The sequence below is a fragment of the Rhinolophus ferrumequinum genome, chromosome 17 (genome assembly GCF_004115265.2).
Source record: "Rhinolophus ferrumequinum isolate MPI-CBG mRhiFer1 chromosome 17, mRhiFer1_v1.p, whole genome shotgun sequence".
Classification (NCBI taxonomy): domain Eukaryota; kingdom Metazoa; phylum Chordata; class Mammalia; order Chiroptera; family Rhinolophidae; genus Rhinolophus; species Rhinolophus ferrumequinum.
The window spans coordinates 37,468,421-37,489,085 of NC_046300.1; the positions used below are offsets into that span (position 1 = coordinate 37,468,421).

Consider the following 20,665-nt stretch of genomic DNA (forward strand, 5'->3'; position numbering starts at 1 on the left):
AGATCTGAGCACTGGGCTCTTGCACTAGTCTACGCTGCCTCATATATGACTGTTCCCGGCCCCCTACAACTACATGGTTCAACCTCAGTTACTTGGCTTCTTACTCATTTCTTTCCTGTTGGCTGGGCCTCTCTCATCTTCAAAGGAAAGACACAGTGGATTTGGCATTGGTGGTACTAGGCTAGATAACGCACGGGGGCAAGGAGCAGCCCAAAGCAGCCTAGCCTGTACACAGACCAGGGCGCTCATGCTCGGGACACCCTGGGTGGGGCGTAGGCGGGGGAGTTGAGTCTGCCATGCGTATTCCTAGGCCTCACCCAGAATCTCGGCCTTGACAGGCCTGGGTGGGGCCCTGGAGTCTGTATTTCCTGGGTGAGTGTTACAAGTGGTCCTGGGACCACACTATGGGCCCCTGGCTCCAGAGCAAACAGGACTGGGTCCAGCAGCAGCCGTCAGAAGAGGGCAGAGGAGGAAGGAGGCAGCACGGAGGCAGGTCGCAGGAGGCACGCTGCAAAGGGCAAGGGGCTGGCGCAGACGGTGAGGATGTCAAGGTCTCCCCAAATATGTAAGAAAGAAGGGGCTTCATGGCCGTCAGAGTGCCCTCTGTGTTACCCAGGATTCCAGGCTGAGCATCGAGCAGGGCTCTCCACTTCCTCGGAATCAGGTTTCGAGATAAATGAAAGGACCACAGCGGGTGACATCACCTGTCAGGCTGGTCCCTCCTTGCCACATCGGGGTCACAGGGTCCCATGAGGGTTTGCCAGGCGGTGACAACGTCCTCAGTGCCCTCCGTCCTGGTGAGGATCAGGAGGTGGCTTGGTCCACTGCACATGTGATGTACCAGCTTCTCAAATGCCTCCTGGAACAGGAAGGGGAGATGGACCCAGGGCAGGGGCCTGGGCCTGCAGAGGGTCAGTGGGCCCACCCCACACACAGGATGGGAGAGGTCCGTGAGCAGCCTTGCCACCAGCCAGCATGCCTGGGGAAGGACCAGGGGCAGGGGGTGATACCTCACCCCCAGAGAACCCATATACAAGTTAAAGACAGAAAGATGAGACTTTGAGTTGACTCATTTTGGGTTGAACATGAGATTATAACAAATTAGCTAACAAATTTGAAAGACAACATGTATGGAAATCATGTGGATGCTGGATAACAGAGGTGGGATGTAGTTAAGACTTTTAGTACAGAGCCTTGTAACCCTTCCCCTTTCTTCATGTAACAGCACTCTGGTTTCCCTTTGGGGGACAGCCCTTCCCCATTTCACTTGGTCCTTGTCTGACTGACAACCGTGAGGCCTATTCCTCCCCACTACCACCCCCATACACACACCTCACCTGAGAGGTGGGGCTGTGACCCAAGCTAGGCTAACCAGACCCTCCCTCCCAGGAGGTGAGTTATAAGCAAGTGCAAAGGGACAGTGGCTGAACCTCAGTTCTCTAATGGCAGCATCTAAGGTTTTGCTCTTGAGATCCCTAAAACTGTCTTCGTTCTTCTGCCCAACATCTTCTGTCACCGCCCTTCAATTCTCTTCCTTCAGTTAATTCTGGGAGTTCTGGACTATCGTTCTGATAAATTACTTGTTTCATTACTTTAGAGTCAAAATCTCTTCCTTGCAACCAAAGAACTTTCACCTGATACAACCTATACTCATTCTGAGAGCAAATTCACAATTCATTTGCTGTTCATATTCTGGTTCTTCATAATACTCTCATTTCTCCCAAACTAGTGTCAACCTATAAACATTAATATTGGAGAGAAAAAAAGAATGAATGTGTTGGGTGTATGGAAACAGATGAGCTGACCTCTCCAGCCCTGTGTTGGTAGAAGAGTCGCATTTCTGCCTTTGTCATGGTTCTCTGTTCGTTTGTTAAGATGTCAAACCCAGCTTCCTGGATCTGTGGAATATATATACACACATGCATATTCTGAAAATGTAATCAAGCCTAAATTCACATTTAAATGTGTTGGAAAGTAAAAGACAATGGAAAAGGCAATATTAAAAGCAGTGAATACCCTCATCATCATCATATCTGTCCCACTGAGATTTAAGATTTTTGGTTTACTTAACTGGAATTTTGGTTCAAACTCCTTAGAAGCCTTCTGTTCCCACTAGGACACTGCTGCACGATGCCCCACCCGTTTTTCCACCAGAGGAGACACGAGGATATTGCATAGGGTAACTGTGGTGTCTCTTACCTTCATAATAATCTCGTCAGTCTTTCCATGGGCCACTGCATCTGGTTTAATGATTGCCAAGGTGCAGGACTTCTCTGATGAGACTGCAATAAGCCGAGAATGGTGCTGTCAGATGCTGGGCTCGCAGCACCCATCTTTGAGGCTCTCAGGAGGCCGTCCACAGGGACCATGCAGCCCTCTGCCCACAGCTCCCAGGGTTCCCCTGCCTGGGCTCCTGATTGTGTCCCTGCAGACATGGACTCTAGTGGAGGCACGGGTCAGGCTCCAGACCTTAACCTCAACCTGGCTGGAAGGCACAGAGACATGCAAGGGACACAAACCTGGGAAGGGGGGCTTTGGCGGGGGGAGGATGGGAAGGAGATCAAACACTACTCAGGGACAGAAACCCATAAACAACTGAAAGAGTTGGCACGCAGGGGGAGGAGGTGGGGAGCTGGCACAGGCGATGTGGGGCACACCCTCTCATGACCCGTGGCCTCTAACTGCTGTCTACTGTGTGCTCCTCTCACTCTACTGACTCCTTTGCCAAAGCTTCTTTTTAACTTTCCTTTTTAACTTTCCATGTGGCCAATAATGGCTGTCCTAGGCCCTGAGTCTACATGACTTTGCAGCACCAGCACATACGACCAAACTGCAACTTCAGTCTTCTCTGACTCAGTTCAGATTCTCCTGAGAGAAGACCAGATGGGTCAGCTCGTTGTTTGGAGCCAAAGCACCAGTCGTAGCTCACTGACCAGTCTACTGACCGCCTGTCCTTCGGTCGGTGTCCATAGGTCCAATCAGCTGTGGCATTGAGGAAGGTGCCACACGACTGTAGGCTGCTCAGGCCCGCGGAAGCTGTAGGGAGCCCAGTGGCCGGTCCGTGATATATTCCTGTTTGTACGAACTTGGCCTTGGTGAGCTACCTACACTCCCCACAGATTCTCTACCCCCATAGACTATATTCTGTTCTCAGCTTTTACATCAGTTGTGTTGCAATGAAACTTCACAGCATCTGCCTCTGAAAATCTTAGAAACGTGTAAATCATTTGCAGCAACAAATCTGTCCATTTTTCTTTGAGTACTATTTCTAACATCCTGTGAACACTTAGATTTTAAAGGACTCTTATAGTACATTTCCTTATAAATTCACCAATGAGTGAGATCAGCTAGAGGAGTAGGCTGAGAAGAGAAGAGGCCAGAGCAGGGCCCGTAGAACTCCAGCTTGAAAAGGGAGCAAAAGAAAAAACGCCAGTGAAGGGGAGGCTGAGAAGAGGTCAGAGACGTAGAAGGAAAAATGAGAAAGGTCACGAAACCAAGAGAGAAGAGGGTTTTGAGAAGGAAGACATTTTGACATCACCCACATCTGCAGAAAGATGCTGTCGGATATATGACTGGAAACTGCCTGTTGGATTTGGCACAGAGGAGGTCACTGGGGCCCCGGTGAGTACCAATTCAGGGAGAAGCTGGCACACAGGCCAGATCAGCAGGGCAGGGCGGGAGCAGCAGGTGGCGTGGCCCCAGCAGTTATGGCTGAAGTTCGGAAGCTCAGCGTGGGGGACAGTAAGGCTCAGGGCAAGGCCTTTGTTGTTTTCTAGGTGGAGAGATTTGATTTAAGAAGGAATAATGGGGGGGAGGCAGAAAGAGGAGATAACCCCAAAAGGAGGCGACCAGTGTTTCCCGTGGCAGCCAAGTCGATGATGGTTCTTTTCACACTTGAAGTTTCTTGCTTTCTTAAACTGGGCCTTTTTCCTCGTTAGAATCCAACTCAAAATAGTCCTCGTTATCTACACACAAACGGTCTTTCTACTTCATGCAATAATCACACTCTTCCTTCTCTTTCCATCTTGGTTCCTGAACTTAGTCTTGGTGCCCCTGGTTTCTCGTGACCTTCCCTTCTTCCCGGCAACGACCTTGCTGACTTCTGGCTTCTCTTCACACTGTCAGGTCAAGTTCTTCTCCCAGTGGAGGTTCAGGGAGAACTGTGATGCCCAGAGTGTAGAATCTGCGAGCTGGTACTTGGGGAGTAAGAGGAAGAGGGTGCAGGGCTGTGAGGGGGGAAGGTGTTCAGTACAGCTGACTTTCTGACACTTCAGGGGAAAAAAAGGTGAAAGAAAGAAACTTGAGCTCCTTAGCTCAGATAAGGACTAAGGAAACACCAGCATCATTAGTTTACATTATTAATGTCACTGCCTTTCATTTTATTAAATGGAGCTTTTCCTGATGCCTGGGAATTGCCATGAAAGTCACACTTGTTATATTTTAACATGATCAGAAAGCTGTGAAAAGTGCCCCAAATGCCAATAAAGGACAGAAGGGAGATCTGACACTGTGTTTGAAGTCAGGTGACTGGGGACAAAATGTTTTACGGTGAATCTTCCCAGAGTTCAGATTGCTCAATACATTGATTATTCACATATAGTTTTTTTTCAAACCATATCAAATCTGAGTCTGCTTTGCCTTTTTGCCCTGCTTATTAGTTCTACACTCACCCACGTCCTCCTCTTCACCTTCGTCCTTTTGGTGGGAAAAACGTTCGTCTTCATCAGAAAGAGCCTCATCTTTAATCTAATACGAATTGGTCATGAACAGAAAGTAGTTAGCTAATTATAGTTACCACAGAGACCTTCCAGAATCTCCAGAAACCAAAAAAGTAAAGGCCCAAAATACAGAACAAGAAAAGAAGGTCAGGGTTATCAGTCTTCGAAACTGCAAAATCCTTTCTTGTAGCTGGTTGAAGGTGGGGGGAAGGTGTTCAAAGACAAGGAAATCCATGCTGATCTGAAGGTTTAGATTCTGCCTGTTTTCACAAGCATCGAGCAGAAACTAAGGAAAAAGAGAGACAAAGTAGAGAGTTGGCAAGAAGACAAAGGGCGAGTTGAAATGCAAGGAACTATTGAGTGACTGGCTACACAGTGCAGGGAAGAAAAGAGAGAGCTCTTTTTCCCCTGGAGGAGGCACAAGCATTTGTGATTGTTTGTCTTTTGGGGGGGAAATTGCCAGTTTTCTGGGGGACAAATGTGGTCTGATTCTAATCCATTCTATAAAAACAGGCTTTGCTATTTGAATATGAAAACTTGAACAGTGAACCCTGAGCAATGTTAAGGTTTGTTTGGCAGATGCTCAAAGCACCAGGAAATACCTCTCTCTACCTAACTTTTCAAAGGCAGCCTATGTTATCATGGAAACTATTTACCAAAATCACAAACTATGCCGACCCTACTTCTCATGGTCAGGACAGAGCTTAATTTCTAAATTCAAGACGTGAACCCTCTGCGATCCCAAGTAAAACTTTCAGGAATGGGAAGGGAGGATGACGAGTCACCAGGAAGGATTTCACCCAGAGGTTGGAGTTCTCCTACCCGCTATGTGATTCCATAACTTAATTTTCATCTCTGAATTCATTGTCAGTGATCCAGAAACCCGTTACCAGTTAGAGTGGGGGATGCAAGGGAAATGGATAAAAGAAGTTAACCCGTTCTGGATGAAGGGGGTGACTTTTGAAAAGAACGCTTCAAAATGCATACACATCATGGTGACCATAGCACTTGCTCTCCCCTGGACTCTCAGTGAGGACCTGGGTGGTCATTGAATGAAGCTTCCAGCTGACGGCTCTGGGAAAATGAATGGGGCAGGGGCGGGAAAGGCTGGCCTTGCCCTGGGAGCAGACCTGTGAGTTTGCTGCTTGCAGAAGTGACCTCCTTACCACTTTCCGTTCTCTGCCTTCGGACAGCACCTTCTTTTCGGCCTCCAGCTGGTCTAGGATAGTTTTCTGCAGCAATGGGGCATTTGCTCCTCTAACCACAGCCACCAGTTCTCCTCCCTGGAATACAACGTGCTGCTGAAGCCTCATGAAACCCTCTTGCCAGATATTAGTCTCTTTCAAGAGCCAGCGAGAGTGTCCAAGAGCTTTGTGTAGCAGTGTGCCCGAGGTCAAGGTCAACCCCAGGCCCACAGCCTCCGTCCCCTTCTCTGCCTGCTGCCCCATGCCCCTCCTTTCAAAACTTCCTTCAGGGCAACTGGGAGTTAGTTAAGGGAGGGACAGGGCACACGATGTTGTGAGTGACCAAGTGTGGCCTGTCCATGGTTCATTCACTCAACAAGTATCTATTGAGCACTTACTCTGCCAAGTACCAGTCAGAGGCAAAGAGTAGGAACACTGACTGTGGAAAGACATAGTGAGTGAGCGAGTGAATGGGGAGCCCGGTAGGCAGAGAAACAATTACAACAGAGCAAGATCATTGCTTTAATAGGTGGAGTGTACAGGACGCTTGGGGTTCTGGGCAAGACTCGAGTCCCAACTCCGACTCGGGTGGTCAGGTGCAGGTGGTGTTTGGGGTGATGCTGAATTTCCTGCTTCAACTTTTCCAGCAGTCTCTATGCATATTACTCACAAAGGAGCAATCCGGAGAGGGAGAAGTTTACCTAGAGTGGGTTCTCCGTTTCCCTCCCACGCCTCAGGGGACCACCACAGGCTGAGAGTGTGATGGAGACCGTCGCCCGGGCACACGTTCCAACACAGCCGATTATGATGCTGCTTTAATCACTAGGGGCTCAAGCAACCAGCCACTGTGGTACTGCTCCCTTTTCCACAACTGTGCCCCACGTCAGTTTGGCTGTAGGGCATCTCCATCTCAATTCCTTCCCATTTCTCCTTCCCACCTCCACCCATGTTTCAGCATATAACTGTTCGGTCCCCTACTAAAACCCAAGGCTCAAACAATGTTTTATCATTTATAATACTTGTAATTTTATATAATACTTATAATTTTTTATAATACTTGTATCATTTATAATACTTGTAATACTTATATCATTTATAATACTTGCAGTGCTGAGGGCAGAAGCACAAAGTTTTCCAAAGTAAACAACCAGGGCCTGGCTATCAGGAGACCTGGGCGCTGGGGTTGGGGGAAGGGCCCCGTCTCCCTGATGCATGATGAGGGGGCTGGACCAGACCAGGAGGCACATATCAGTCATTTGCCTTCAGGGCCTGGCAGGTGACCGAAACCTAGGAAGCCAGGTGTGACAGTCGGCCCTGAGGTTTCGTGGAGCCAGAGCATGATGTCACACCCAGAGACATCCAGACTAGCTTCAAACACTGAACTACGTGGCCTTCTTCAATAGTCCCTCTCTTTTCTGACTTTCTATAAACATATCTTCATGTTTTATGAATCCATAAAGGTGAACGCAGAGCTTGTCCTCCCCACAAAGGAGAATTCCTGTTTGCTGGAAATTCCCTTCTGCGGATCACGGGATAGAAAGCTTGAAACCTGCTCTGAGCGTGACACCTCAGTCAGAAGTGTGTGCGAGACACAAGGAGCATCCCTGTTCTGCACAGCCAGTCAGGAAGGCCGCCCAAGCACAGAGTGACCCAGGAGCTGTGTCACCCCCAGCTCTCCGCCTGCAAGCAGTGACCTCAGGCCACCATCCCAGGCAGGGGCCTGCATTGCCATGACTTCAGGGCACTGTCCTTAGCCAAAATAAAGACAGCAAGGAGAAAACCACATCACTTCTTTGAATCAGTGAGGCTCTTTGGTGACTCTCAGTGAGAATTAAATGCCAGTGAGACTCATCTAGCTGAACTCTAATGATTTGCAACCATCAAATAGTTCTCGGTCTGAAAATGTACTTACTGCGTAAAACAGAAAGGTTGGCTCACACCTCCCGCGGTATTTTTCGAGGACATCAAGACAGTCTGCCTCTGCCTAGAGAAAACAAGCTGTCAGCAGGACCCTGAGGCACAGAGGGGACAGGGGCATGAGGGCAGGAGAACTGCACGGGATAACACACTACACATCACACACACACATAGCACTCACCATACATACACACCACACAGACCACATGCACACACATACCCTATACACACTTACTCACAGACCCACATACATACCACACACCACACACACACCCTACACTACAGATCACACACATACACCATGGCTGCCCTCCCCAGGTGAAGCTCTGGCTTGCTCTCATGATTCTCCTTCTATTGTGTTTTCATCAGAATCATAACAACTGTCCTGTCAACATTTGGGCAAAAATTGTTGGCAGTGTACTTTTTGAAGAATAAAATGAGGAGGACGCGTGGTTCCTCCTGCTCCCCACCCAGTTACTCCTCCAGTATGGGCAGCTCCAATGTCTAACATCCTACTGCTGCCATGACTGCAGCCACAGAAGGTCTTCCGACTGCTTTCAGTGTCTGAGAAACGCCATACATGGACATAACGTGTCCTCCGTCCAGCCATTTCCTCCATACACTCCACAGAAGCATCAAAACTGACTCCCAAGGGAGGAAGAGCAAAGTCCTTAAGTCAAGCTTGTTGAGAGATTCGCGTAACGTCTGTTTTCTCCTGTGTTCCGTCTATGAACCTCCAACCTGGGCAGCATATCAAGTGTCACTTGCTCACTCCGGAATGTATTCCCATTTCCATACATTAATCCAAGTAAATGTTTGCTAGAAGTTCCCCTTTAGGAGCAGAGGATAGAAATCTTGAAACCCTGCGTTCGGAAAGTGAAACGTCAGAGTTCCCAGTGTTCCTGACCCAAGAAGGAGCATATGCACTGGGGTGACACGTATTCTGACCCTGTATTCAGCCTCCAGAGACTGCCCCAGCCCAGAGTGACTGTCAGCGAGGAATCTTCATCTCTAGAGAAATTATGAAGCATCGAGACTGATAACAAAAAATTCCACAGCTGATGCCTTTTCACTGAGCTGAAAAAAGGCACTTCACACTTCCTGTTCCTGTTTTTAAATGTTTAATTTTCTTTTACAGTGTTGGGTGACATACTGCTAAGAGAGGATCTTACCAATGCAAAATGCAGAAGGTCCAGGCCAATCTCGATCCTCATCTTCTGGAAGAGGCTCACCACGGGTTTGCAGGGGCCACACCAGCGTTGATAGACATCGACAACTGCGTGGAGCCAGGAAGCATCAGTGAGCATCAGCACCCACCACTTCAGGCCAAATTTATCCCTGCACATTCTGACCCTCTCGGATGGATGGATGTTTGCAGGGCTATTAATGGTTCCAGGAACGTATTATCCCATCAGATTAGGAGCAAGCATGGAAACACTGGTATCCCTCACTCTTAGCAACTCACTGTTCTGAATTCTAAACACAATGAAAAATCATTTTCTTAAATGGACTCTTTTAGCCTAAGGAATTTTCAGGCTACATTCAGGGTCAGGCCTAGCCCAAAGTGGCCCTCAATAAATCTTTGAGTTGGACTGAAACCATCTGTTCTAAAAGGACGAAGTCACTGGAGGTGACCTGTCAGCATACAATCCACTCTTTGCTACTTTGAGGATAAACACAGCTTTGACCGTTCCCCCTGCTGAATGAAAAGCCACTTGCTTTGGGTAAAGGAGAGTTGTATTTACACTATACAATCCACACTATTTTCCTGGAAAGTGAACCTGATAGACACCTAGGTGGAAACTGGGATACCTTTTTCTTCTTTGGTCCCAATCTGTGGAGTGTGCCATGGCTGGAGTGTGGAGTGTGAAGGAACCTCTCTCGTCTGCACTTGACCATGAAGCCTGTAAGGAAGCTAGGCCAGCTCACGTGTGCTGGATACATATGGGACCTGCCCCGCACGATCATGAAGACAGCAAGTGCTAAATTGTGATGCACACGTGGTCACATGTTAGAGGAAGGATGTCCTCCAAAAACCACCACACTAAGAGATTGTGCCAAATCCACACAGGTGGGCATTTCTGTTCAGCAGCTAGCATGGTGCAGTCACAGGGAGGTAATAAAGACACTTTTTAGAAACTATCAGGCCCGCCAAATATCATAGCAGGCCATTTGTGATTTTATTTTTCGAAGATTCACTTCACAATTTTCACATCGTGTGTGATTAATGAAACACAATATAAATGATCATTATTAAAATTAGCATAGACTCTGGCAGCACTGTACTGTACTACTTAGGGAAGGAAGGAAGGCTTCCCAGTGGAGAGGTGGCGTGCACTGGGCATTGTGGAAAATGCCAGGCTTGGATGGGCAGAGTGGGAAACTAAGGCGGGAAGCATGGGCAGCCAGGCACAGGTGGGGGCTCCAGGGGCCCTGGGCAGCGTTCTGGACCAGACTGCCTGGGGTGGGCTGTGGGCACTGGTGACAGAGATCACTGGAGGAGTGTGGAATGAGGCTTTGAGGAGTTTCATCCACATTTCCTAGGCAATGAAGATTCACAGTCAACTTTAGAAAGCAGAGGGCGTTAATATTTATTGAGCTGCAAGAGAGCATCTGCACTTGGCTTTTCTCTAAAACAAAACAAACACAAAACAAATGATAGGTGTACTGTTATCTCACTATAGAGATGAGGAAACTGAAGTTCAAAGAGGTGAAGTAACTGATTCAAGGTTAAAAAAAAAATTCTCAAGCAGTAAGACCAAGTTTTGAACCCAGGTTTGCCTGATGCCACAGCCCCGCTCTTTCAGCTGCTCCAAGAAAGAAGCAAAGATGAACAAATTCAGGAATATTGGTTGGTTCAGCCAAGCAGCCTAGTTTTGCAAGAAAGAAAGTGACAACCAAGCTGGGTATGGGAGGGATGAGGAAGGCAGACACAGGGTGGCAGCTCGGACAAGAGGAAAAGAATGGAAGAATCCCTGAGACTTTGAAAAGGAGGCAAAGGCCTGGGGGTGAGAGTCATGTGAGTGTGGAAAGGACCCCACCTTTGAGCCTGGCAGAGAAAAAGAACTGGGTGGAGGCAGGGAGAGAGTGTTTGAGGGAGAAAAGTGAGCTTGATTCTAGACACGCTGAGTTTCCAGTACCAACTAGAGTATCTAAGCAAGTGGTCTCAAAGGCAACCACACACCAGCAGAGGCAGGAGAGAGAGTTGGGCTCCTGAGCAGGATGGGATGAAGCTCTGCGCTTCTTTGAGGAGAACAGCTTCACAGTTGAGGGACTTGGGGGTTTCAGTATACCGGAGTAATGGGTGAGAGAGGCATTTGGGTCAAGCCAGGGAAAAGTCCTTGAAGACTTAAGAGGACCCTGCACCCAGGCCCACCAAGGAGAGCAGGTTCAAGCCCCAGTGAAAAGAACTGGGACCCAGTTAGCCAGGAATCTCTCTGTAAGATTTGCATTGATAGTTCAGCCTAGCCATTTGGATCAGCTTCCCATCACTTCTTGCACGCCCTGGCTCTCCAAGGAGTGGTGTGGACGGACAAAGGCACACTTCACAAGGTTCTGGGGTGAGGGTGAGGGGCTGGAGAGGAAGTGTATGAAGAGTTTGAAAGACAGGGAGCAAAACAGAGAAGACACCTGGCAGGAAAGGAATGGCAGAGAAAATGAAAGGGGTGTGTGTGTGTGTGTGTGTGTGTGTGAGTGTGTGTGTGTGTGTGAGTGTGTGTGTAAATCTGAATAAACTATTGCAGTTTGAAGGCCGATGAAAGTGAGCCAGCAGAAGGCAAGACTTCCAAGATGGTGTTTGACTTTGGAAGCAAATTTCTGCTGGCTCTAGAAAGAGGGAAGAGCGTGACTTCGTCAAGGCCGTCTGATGAGACGGGGCAGAAGATCCCCTTCAGCCACCATAGGCCCTTGCACGGCTTAGAGCAGGGCTTGGCAGAGAGTCCCCATGTATTAGGTGTTAGCTATGGTCACGCAGGGTGCTTGGCACATGGCAGATTCTCAAAAATTGATGAGGTGGTAGTTTTCTTACCGTTGTTAAGAAATAAAAGTAATTGTTGTTTTGCCCTGGAGCCATGTTCTAGTTGCACAGTCAAGACACATGAACACAACAGTTAAGACTTGGCACCATCAGAAAAGCTTTTGTAATTCTTCTAGTAGTAGAAGAATTACAAGACTCCCACCCACACTACTGGATCAATGCAACCCGGGTTTGTTTAGCATCTGCTCAGCCTAAGGTCTGGACAAGTCTGCAACAGGTGGAGAAGAAAATGACAATGCCACAGGGTTTCATTGTCGAAAAGCCAAGAGAGCCCCCAGATGGGGAACACCAAGCTGGGTGTGTGCTGGGAGGCTTTGAGATAGAGTCCCCCACCGTCAAATGCTCTAGAGACTCCCAGGGGGAAGTGAGCACACAGAGGTTCAGGAAAGTTTTCCTGCAGGGAGGCCGCTTTTGAGCTGGGCCTGGGAATGAGAAAGACTTCTACAGGTTGTGCTGGGCCATGATATTCCAGGTAGCGGGAACCACATGCATAAAAGTGAAGACGTGAGAAAACTTGCGGCATGTTCAGGAAAAAGGTTGGAGCTCAGGGAACCGTGGGTTCTGGGGCTGGAAAGACGGCTTGAGTCCTGAGAGAGGGGAGGCGAGGGGCTTGAATGCTGAAGTCACAGGGGTGGTGGCAATGCAGAGGTAAGAGCAGATAGATACAAGCTGACTGAGCTGGCGTATTTATAGAGACGAGAACCGAGCAGACACACAGAGAGAAATGGAGCCCAGAGATATCTAGAGTCAATGAAAAGAGAGAGCAGTACTGGGGGAGTGGGGTGTGGTTGGCAGCCTCTAAGATTCTTCCAGTGATTCCCGTCACCTGGGATTTATGCCCTTGTGTACGGCCCTGCCCTGGAGTGCGGGCGGGACCTGGGGACTGGCTCCTAACAAATAGAATATGGCGAAAGTAATGGGATGTCATTTGAGATTAGGTTACAAAAACACTATGCTTTTCATCTCTCTCTCTCTGAGCCCTGCTCTGGGGGAAGAAACAAGTTACCATATTGTGAGTAACCTTATGGAGAAATTGATGTTTCTGACCAACAGCCAGCAAGGAGTGAATCCTGCCAATAGTCACATGAATGAACTTGGAAATGACCTTGTAAGATCTGCCAAAGCCACAGGACCAAGCTTGGAAAGAAATTTGACCTTAGTGGAGCCTTGATATTCCCTGTCTTACTCCTTAAATGCAGCCTGGTGAGGGACTACAAGTCAGATGCACCCAGCTCAGCAACACCTGGAGTCTGGGCCCACAGAAACTGGGGGACAATAACTGTTTGTTGTTTTAAAGGTTTGGGCTAACTTGTTGCACAGCAATAGATAACTGATACATGGAGGACAGAGGACGAGGAGGCCCAGCGATAATAGCTGTGCTGTTTCCCAAAGGACAGTGCAGTCCCTGGTTCCAGTGCCTCGGGACGCCTGGCTCTCTTTCCAGCCCTTGAGTTCCACGAGCTCCCCATATTCCTTCCAATGTCTTCCCCTGTTGTGCCTCAGGTCATTAGAAGAGAGTTCTGTTCCTTACCACCAAACAACCCCTGAGTATGACAATCGGCTCTAAAACAAGGGAACCTGTTATCCGCGAGTATGGACTGGCTTCCTGGACTGAACTTACCAACAGATGTTCAAGCCAGATCTATATGTACAAAGAAATCACCTGGTCCTTGATTCATGAAACTCAAGGTTATAGGAAAATGGTGGTCACTGCAGCTTTTTTCTCTTCACCGTTCAATCTGTCAGTTAGCAATTTTGAAAAGAATGGATCTAAAAACGTATCTTAAATTACCTGTTAGTCCTTTGGAAGTGAGCATTTCCTCCCAAAGCTCCTGGGTGCTGATGTTGACCTAACATCAAAGAGGAACAAACACTGTGTTAACTGAGGGCATGATGAGGAGAAAATTAGATATATTTGCTTGCTCCAGCTATCTCTCTCTCTCTCTCTCTCTCTCTCTCTCTCTCTCTCTCTCTCTCTCTCTCTCTCTCTCTCTCAATAAAATAGTTACAAGTACAACTCAAGCTGTCCTTTTTCCCAACTCTTCTTTTCTCCTTTCCTCTCTTCCTGTCTCCTTCCCCAGGAATAACCACTATCCTAAGGAAATCGCAAGCATTTTAAAGAAAATAATATTTGCTTGTTACTTGTCCAAAAACAATATGCAAAATTGTTTTGTGCTTGTAAATGTACATACATCGTAACATACTGTAGACGTCCTTTTATAATTTGTGTTTTCACTCAACATTAAGTTTTGACGTTTGTATTTATGCTCAGAGAGGTACTTTTTCATTTTTTTCTTTTCTTATACATTTTATTAAGATATAAATTCTATAGAGTGAACTAAGTTCAGTGAGTTTTGGCAAATGCATACACCTCTGTAACCACACCCCTGTCACAATACAGGACATTTGCATCACCTCAGAAAGTTCCCTCATGTATTCTTCCAGTCATTCCCCATTCCCTGTCCCAGGTAAACACTGACCTGCTTTTTGTCACAATACATTCATTCTGCCTATTCTAAAACTTCATATAAATGAAATAATACAACATATTATTTTGTGCTGGCTTCTTTCATCAGCGTATCTTTGGGATTCATCCATGTAATGTCATTAGTCCATTTTTTAAAAAATTCCTGAGCATATCATATTGTGTGACTATATCATAATTTGCTTGATAGATAGTTGGGTCACTTCCAGTTGGGGGTTACTATGAATACAGACTTATGGACATTCTGATTAAATTTTATTGTGTTTCTGTTTTCCTTTCTCTTTGGTCAGTAAATATCTAGGAGTGGAATTGCTGGGACATAGGGTAAATGTATGTTCAATTTAATATAAAACTGCCAGCATTTTTCCTCAACCAGTTGTACCATTTTAAACTTCCATCAGCAAAGTACAGGAGTTCTGGTTGCTCCACATCCACACCAACATTTGCTGATGTCAGTCTTTTTAATTTTAGCCACACTCATGGTAATGTAGTGGTATCTCATTGTGGCTTAAGTTCATTTCCCTGGTGACTAATAGTGTGGAACACTATTTAACATGCTTCTTAGCCATTTGTATATCTTCTTTGAGAAGTGCCCGTTGGTCTGTTCATTTTCTTTATGGGATTGTTGGCCTTTGTATTAGATTATAGAGGGTTTCTTCATATACTTTGGGTACAGGTTCTTTCTCAGGTATATGTATTGTAAATATTCTCTCTAAGTCTATGGCTTGCCTCTTCCTTTCTTTAACAGTGTCTTTTGTTGAACAGAAATTTTTAATGTTGAGGAAGTCTAATTATTGAAAGTTTAGTTTTATGGTTAGTGTTTCCTATGTCCTTCTAAAAAATCTTTCCTCAAAGTCACAAAGATACTCTCCTATTTTCTTTTTAAAGCTTTACAGTCAATGGCACTGTAATAGCTATGTAGAGTATCAGAGGGGTAGTAGACTTGGTGGGGTTATCACTGTGAGGGGTGTAAATGTCTAATCATTATGCTGTTTTGTAGTCCTGAAAGTAATATTTAAAAAAGCTTTATAATTTAAGCTTTCACATTTAAGTCGCTGATCCATCTGAAATTAATTTCTGTGTATGTTGGAAAGGAAGGATTGTGGTTATTTTTTTTCCCATGTAGATGTACAGTTGTTTCTGCAAAATTTGTTGAAAAGATTTATTTCCCCATTAAATTACTTTGGCACCTATGTTAAAACCAATCGATTGAGTAAGTATGGATTTATTTTGGATTCTATTCTGTTTCATTGATCTATTTATCTATTTTATGCCGGTACTACACAATTTTGATTTCTGTAGCTTTACAATAAGTCTTGGAATCAGGCAGTGCAAGGCCTCCATATTTGTTCTTTTTCAAGACTGTTTGGCTATTCTAGGTCCTTTGCATTTCCATATACATTTTAGAACCAGCTTGACAATTGCTGCAAAATTGGGATTGCATTGATTCTATGGGTCAATTTAGGAAAAAATTGAAATATTAACAAGCTTGAGTCTTCCAGTTCATGAACGTGATGTTTCTTATCATTTATTAAATCTTCCTTAATTTTCTCAGCAATGTTTCGTATATACTTTTTTAAAAAAATTTTTTATTGGGGGAATATTGGGGAACAGTGTGTTTCTCCAGGGCCCATCAGCTCCAGGTAATTGTCCTTCAATCTAGCTGTGGAGGGCGCAGCTCAGCTCCAAGTCCAGTTGCCATTTTCAATCTTTAGTTGCAGGAGGTGCAGCCCACCATCCCATCGGGGAATTGAACCGGTAACCTTGTTGATAAGAGCTTGCGCTCTAACCAACTGAGCCACCGGGCCGCCCCTGTACACACATTTTGCACATCTTTTGTTAAATATATCCAAACATCCACATGAGAAATACTTAAGTAATATTTATTGCCGTTTCTTCACGTTCTTCTCTTATCTACAAAGTATTCTGGTTTACATCAAAAATTAAATTCAAGGAGAAATACATATTATCCCTCTTTATAAGTAGTTTATTTTTCGTATAATGGTTTTATTTTGAAACAATTTCAAATTTACAAAAATTTGCAAGCACAGTATAAAGAACATTTTTTCCTTGGATTATTTGAAAGTAAATTACCAACCTGATATCTCTATTCCTGAATACATTATCCCACATAACCACAATACAACCATAAAAATCAGGAAATAACACTGATACATTATTACTATCTAATCCTCAGACCCCATTCAAGTTTTCCAATTGTCCCAGTAAAATCCTGAATGCAAAGGCTCTAATCAGAATCATGGGCTAGATTTGTCAAGTCTCTTTTTAGTCTTCAGTCTGGAATAGTTCTCCAGTCTTTCTTTTATTTTCATGACCTTGACACTTTTGAAGACTACATGCTGGTTATTTTATACGATGTCCCTCGGTTTGGGTGTGTCTGATGTTTCCTCCTGATTATAGTCAGGCCATGCATCTTTCGATTGGTTGGAACTGGCTGGAATTGGTCGGAGCTGGGTGGCTTGGTGGGAACTGGTTGAAGTTGGTTGGATTTGTTGGAATGAATTGGATCCGTTGGAGCTGGGTGGAACTGGTTGGAGTGTCAGAGAAGCAGAAGAGTGTTCTTCTCATTGCATCCTGTCAGGTGACACACCATTTCCGTCTGCCTCATCACTGCTGAGGCTCACTGTGATCACTTGATTAGGGTGGTCTGTCAGGCCCTTCCACTGTGACATTATTCTCTTTCCCTTTGTAATTAGTAAGTGTTTGTGGGGAGCTACTTTGCAACTCCATAAATTAAAAGAACATGATAATTACCACTTGTTCTAAATACAGATATGCTAAGGTCTTTGTCCCTTTAAATGGGCTGGAAAACATGTAACAGCTGCAAATCCTCTGTGAAAGCTCCATCTTTCTGAAGAAATCATGCTTCCATACTTTTTTGTTTTGATTTTTTTTTTAAAAAAGAAAAAGCAGAAAAGTCTTCTTGATGCCTTAATTGAGGTAAGAGAGTTGAACTGATGTCATTCCAGGTTCACAACCATAGTCCTGAGGAAACCACCCTCTCTCTCACAGGCATCACTGTCAGAGGCTCAACCATCAGCCAGTGGCAAATCTCTGTGAAGCACGCCTGTGTGGGAGTGAGCCACGCCATACCAGCAGTGGGTCCAAGACCCTTTGGACAAAGGAAGAATCTCCCTTCTAGGAGCAGGGCAGGAACAGAACAGTATGGGGAACATTTGGACTCCACTAAGCCCTACCTTTGCTAGGGAATGGATGGGCATTTTGTGGCACCTTTCGACCACACTGTCTCTGTATGTCTTGCAATTTGTGTCTCAGTCACAAAGGGACCCTCAGTAGTTTTACCCAGAGAGAGGAAAGCGTTCCTCAGTTGGCAGACCCTAGAGCATTGCTTTCAAGGAGTTGACCTGGTAGAGAGACACGCTTACATAGATGCCTCAGTGCACACCCTGCCTGCACCTACCTTAGCAGATGGGAGCATTTTGAGTATCACATTAAACTCACAGCTCTGGGAATACACATGGAAAAAAATGCTAAAAAATGTTATTAGCCTCAAAGGGGATATAGGGTATAGACACAAGATAATCGTTTGAGGCAAAAATCTTAGAGCCGCCACAGACAGCATTCAGACCAGCCTGGAAGTGTCTAAATGAATCTGCTGATAATTCATTTAACTCTGCTGATTACGTATTATCGCTCCCGTTTACATAAAACATATAGAGGCTCAGAGAGGTTGAGGAAATCGTTCAAGCCGCAACAAGTGCTAGGACCAGGTGCTTAGAATTTATTTACAGACAGAATACAGACGGATGGAAAGTTTTGTAACTCGAGACTACCAGAACATCAGGCTGGAAGGCCCTAAGGGATGATTCACCCAAAACATCTTCATTCTATAGGTGGGCGAACTTACATAGCTGAGGGAGGTGATGTGATTTATCCAAAGTCCCAGAGTTGGCTAAGAGAAGAATCAAGAACTACATCAAATCTTTGGGCTTCCGGTGCAAAGCTCTTCCCACCCTCCCTGTGGTATCCTTAGACTGACATTGCCTTCTCCCATTTTAAATCACTAGGCATTCGAAATTCACATGCAAAGTGCTGGTACCACTGAGGACAATGAAAGAGAAATCATGTGTCTCAAGACCACTGCTGCTCTACTCTCCAGGGGGTGCTGGTAGCCTGAACATTTATCCTGAAGGGCAGAGCTGACTATGAGACATTGTAAAGTGTACTTTAAAATGTACCCATATTACAGATCATCCCAATGATCTCTCCAAGACAAAGCCCTCCCTCCCAATTCCAGGGCCCATGCCTGCATGTTTTTACCATCACTTTAGAATCATTGACTTGTCTGAGACACAAATGAAGTAAGGCACTTTATATAACGAATGCATAGCACATAAATATCAAAACATACTTGTCAAATAAGCGAATGATTGCAGAGAGCAGTCATGAGAGAACTGGGTCTCCGGAGAGCACAGTTACAGATGCGTGCCAAAACTCAAGAACCTGTATCATATTCTTGCAGTAAGTTGCAAGTAATAGTTAAACAAAACATATATCCCATTGAATTATGTTGATCCATATTTTCTTGCTTTTGTAGTTTTATTTTAACTCATATTAGGGTTTTAAGGCTGCATAAGCACTACGAGCATAAAGAACTTAATTAACGCGATGTTATGTTTGTTCATATTTAAGTGCACGAAAAAATTTGTCATCGCTAGGGGTCCCCGGTCTATATTCTAGATACTGCTAGCAAACTGGAGATCACTTCTATTGCACTTTTCGCTCCCCACCGTCTTCCTTGCCTCCCAATCCCAACCAAGTGCTGGAAGCAAGAGCCTGTTGAAGCTTACCTGCAGAGCAATTTCCTTCTTCTTGCTGCCCATAGCTCTGCAAAGAAGACAAAAGCCCTGTTACGGCTGGCTGGGACCTGCCCCGGCCACAGCCTCGTGACAAACAGCTGCGTGGATCAGGAAGCTTCCTTCAAACAAAGCCCCCCACCCCCTAGCCCCTTTAAGGTAAATATAAGTGGCAGCAAATAAATGCACCGATGCAATGGACATCCCACAGGGGAAGCGGAGCCTGCAGCCCGCGAGCTCGTGGCTTGCCGCAGAGTTTCCTGCGAATTTGTGAAACCCCTTCCTAGTCGCGGAGCCTGCGGAGGGGCGCACACCGAGACATGGATGAATTCGGGCGTAAAAAGGCTACAGAACACGGTTATTCCTACGGTTAAATGTATTCCTGGGAAACTGAACCACCGCGAACGATCCCTGCACGGGTACACGGTCTTCAACGCGCAGCGAGAGTTTCCAACCCAGTCTGTGGCGGACCCAGCCACTGTCGTCGTGGCAACACAGCCGGATGCCAAGTCAGCTGGGTAACAAACATGTAAGTCACGCCTACTCTGAGCCCAGCAGGAGGGCAGGAGGGAGTCCCGCCCACTGTCTTCAGAATTGGTCTGAAGGAATGCTCTCATTGGCTGAAGTGTTTGTCAATATCTGGGGAGTTTGGACCCTGCCAAGGAGAAAGAGACCTCGTGCTTTCAGGTGTTGCACAGTTGCGTCCTAATCCCTGCATCCCTCGTGCTCCACCAGAGCTGGTGTGCAGCCCTTTTACTGTTACTTAATGCATGCCAGGCAGGGTCGCTCCAGTTTTTGAGGGATCTGGAGGAGTTCGCTGTAAGACAGAGAATACAAAATTACAAACTCAAAAGTAGGTATGAAAGTCAAGTGGAACAAAAAGAAAACAGTTACAAAATGGTGTGAACTGTCTACACCAATTCAAAGAGAGCGTGTCAGTGGATAAAAAAACAAGGCCCAACTATGTGTTGTCTGCAAGAAATCCACCTTAAATATATAGACACAAATAAGGGGTAGAGAAAGCTATCCATGCTAACACTAACCAAAAGAAAGCTGGAATCATTATATTAATTCAGGCAAAGGAGACTTTGGAACAAGAAAATGTATCAGGGATGAAGAGAAGGCATTACAGCCCGTTAAAGGGGTCAATTCTTCAGAAGACATAGTAATATTTAATGTGTATGCACTTCACAGAGCATCAAAATACATGAGGCAAAAACTGATAGAACTGCAAGGAAAAATAGACCAACTTAAAATTGAAGACTTCACACCACTTTTTTTTTTCCCCTCCTGCAGTACCTTGTTTTTATAACGATCTCTGTTGATTAGGTAAAATACATTGATTTTTTTTCATGCTGACTTTAGATTTATTTTTTGATAAACATATTTACAAATAATTTCATCTTTAAATAAAAATTGCAAAGGTAAGAGAGCAAGTTCTTGAATAACCCTTATCTAGTAAGACATTAATTTCAATAAATTAATGA

At 45.6% G+C, this 20,665-nt stretch overlaps 1 protein-coding gene across 7 annotated transcripts in view; it reads right to left on the bottom strand.

Moving 5' to 3' along the window:
• Positions 1 to 19,675, bottom strand: part of NME9 (NME/NM23 family member 9) — a 33,696-nt gene extending 14,021 nt beyond the window's left edge. For 5 of the 7 annotated variants that reach the window (XM_033131903.1, XM_033131901.1, XM_033131897.1 and 2 more), the window contains exons 1-10: positions 19,547 to 19,675; positions 19,173 to 19,209; positions 13,648 to 13,705; positions 8,992 to 9,095; positions 7,815 to 7,886; positions 5,885 to 6,001; positions 4,671 to 4,746; positions 2,200 to 2,282; positions 1,806 to 1,898; positions 705 to 859 (exon numbers count right to left, since the gene is read on the bottom strand). In XM_033131903.1, coding sequence (XP_032987794.1) covers positions 705 to 859; positions 1,806 to 1,898; positions 2,200 to 2,282; positions 4,671 to 4,746; positions 5,885 to 6,001; positions 7,815 to 7,886; positions 8,992 to 9,095; positions 13,648 to 13,705; positions 19,173 to 19,205 — 791 coding nt within the window. In that variant the 5' untranslated portion in view covers positions 19,206 to 19,209; positions 19,547 to 19,675. Of the gene's footprint in view, positions 1 to 704; positions 860 to 1,805; positions 1,899 to 2,199; positions 2,283 to 4,670; positions 4,747 to 5,884; positions 6,002 to 7,814; positions 7,887 to 8,991; positions 9,096 to 13,647; positions 13,706 to 19,172; positions 19,210 to 19,367; positions 19,481 to 19,546 lie in introns of those variants that run through there. The other 2 variants (XM_033131898.1, XM_033131899.1) reach the window with 2 other exon arrangements.
• Between the last annotated feature and the right edge of the window lie 990 nt (positions 19,676 to 20,665).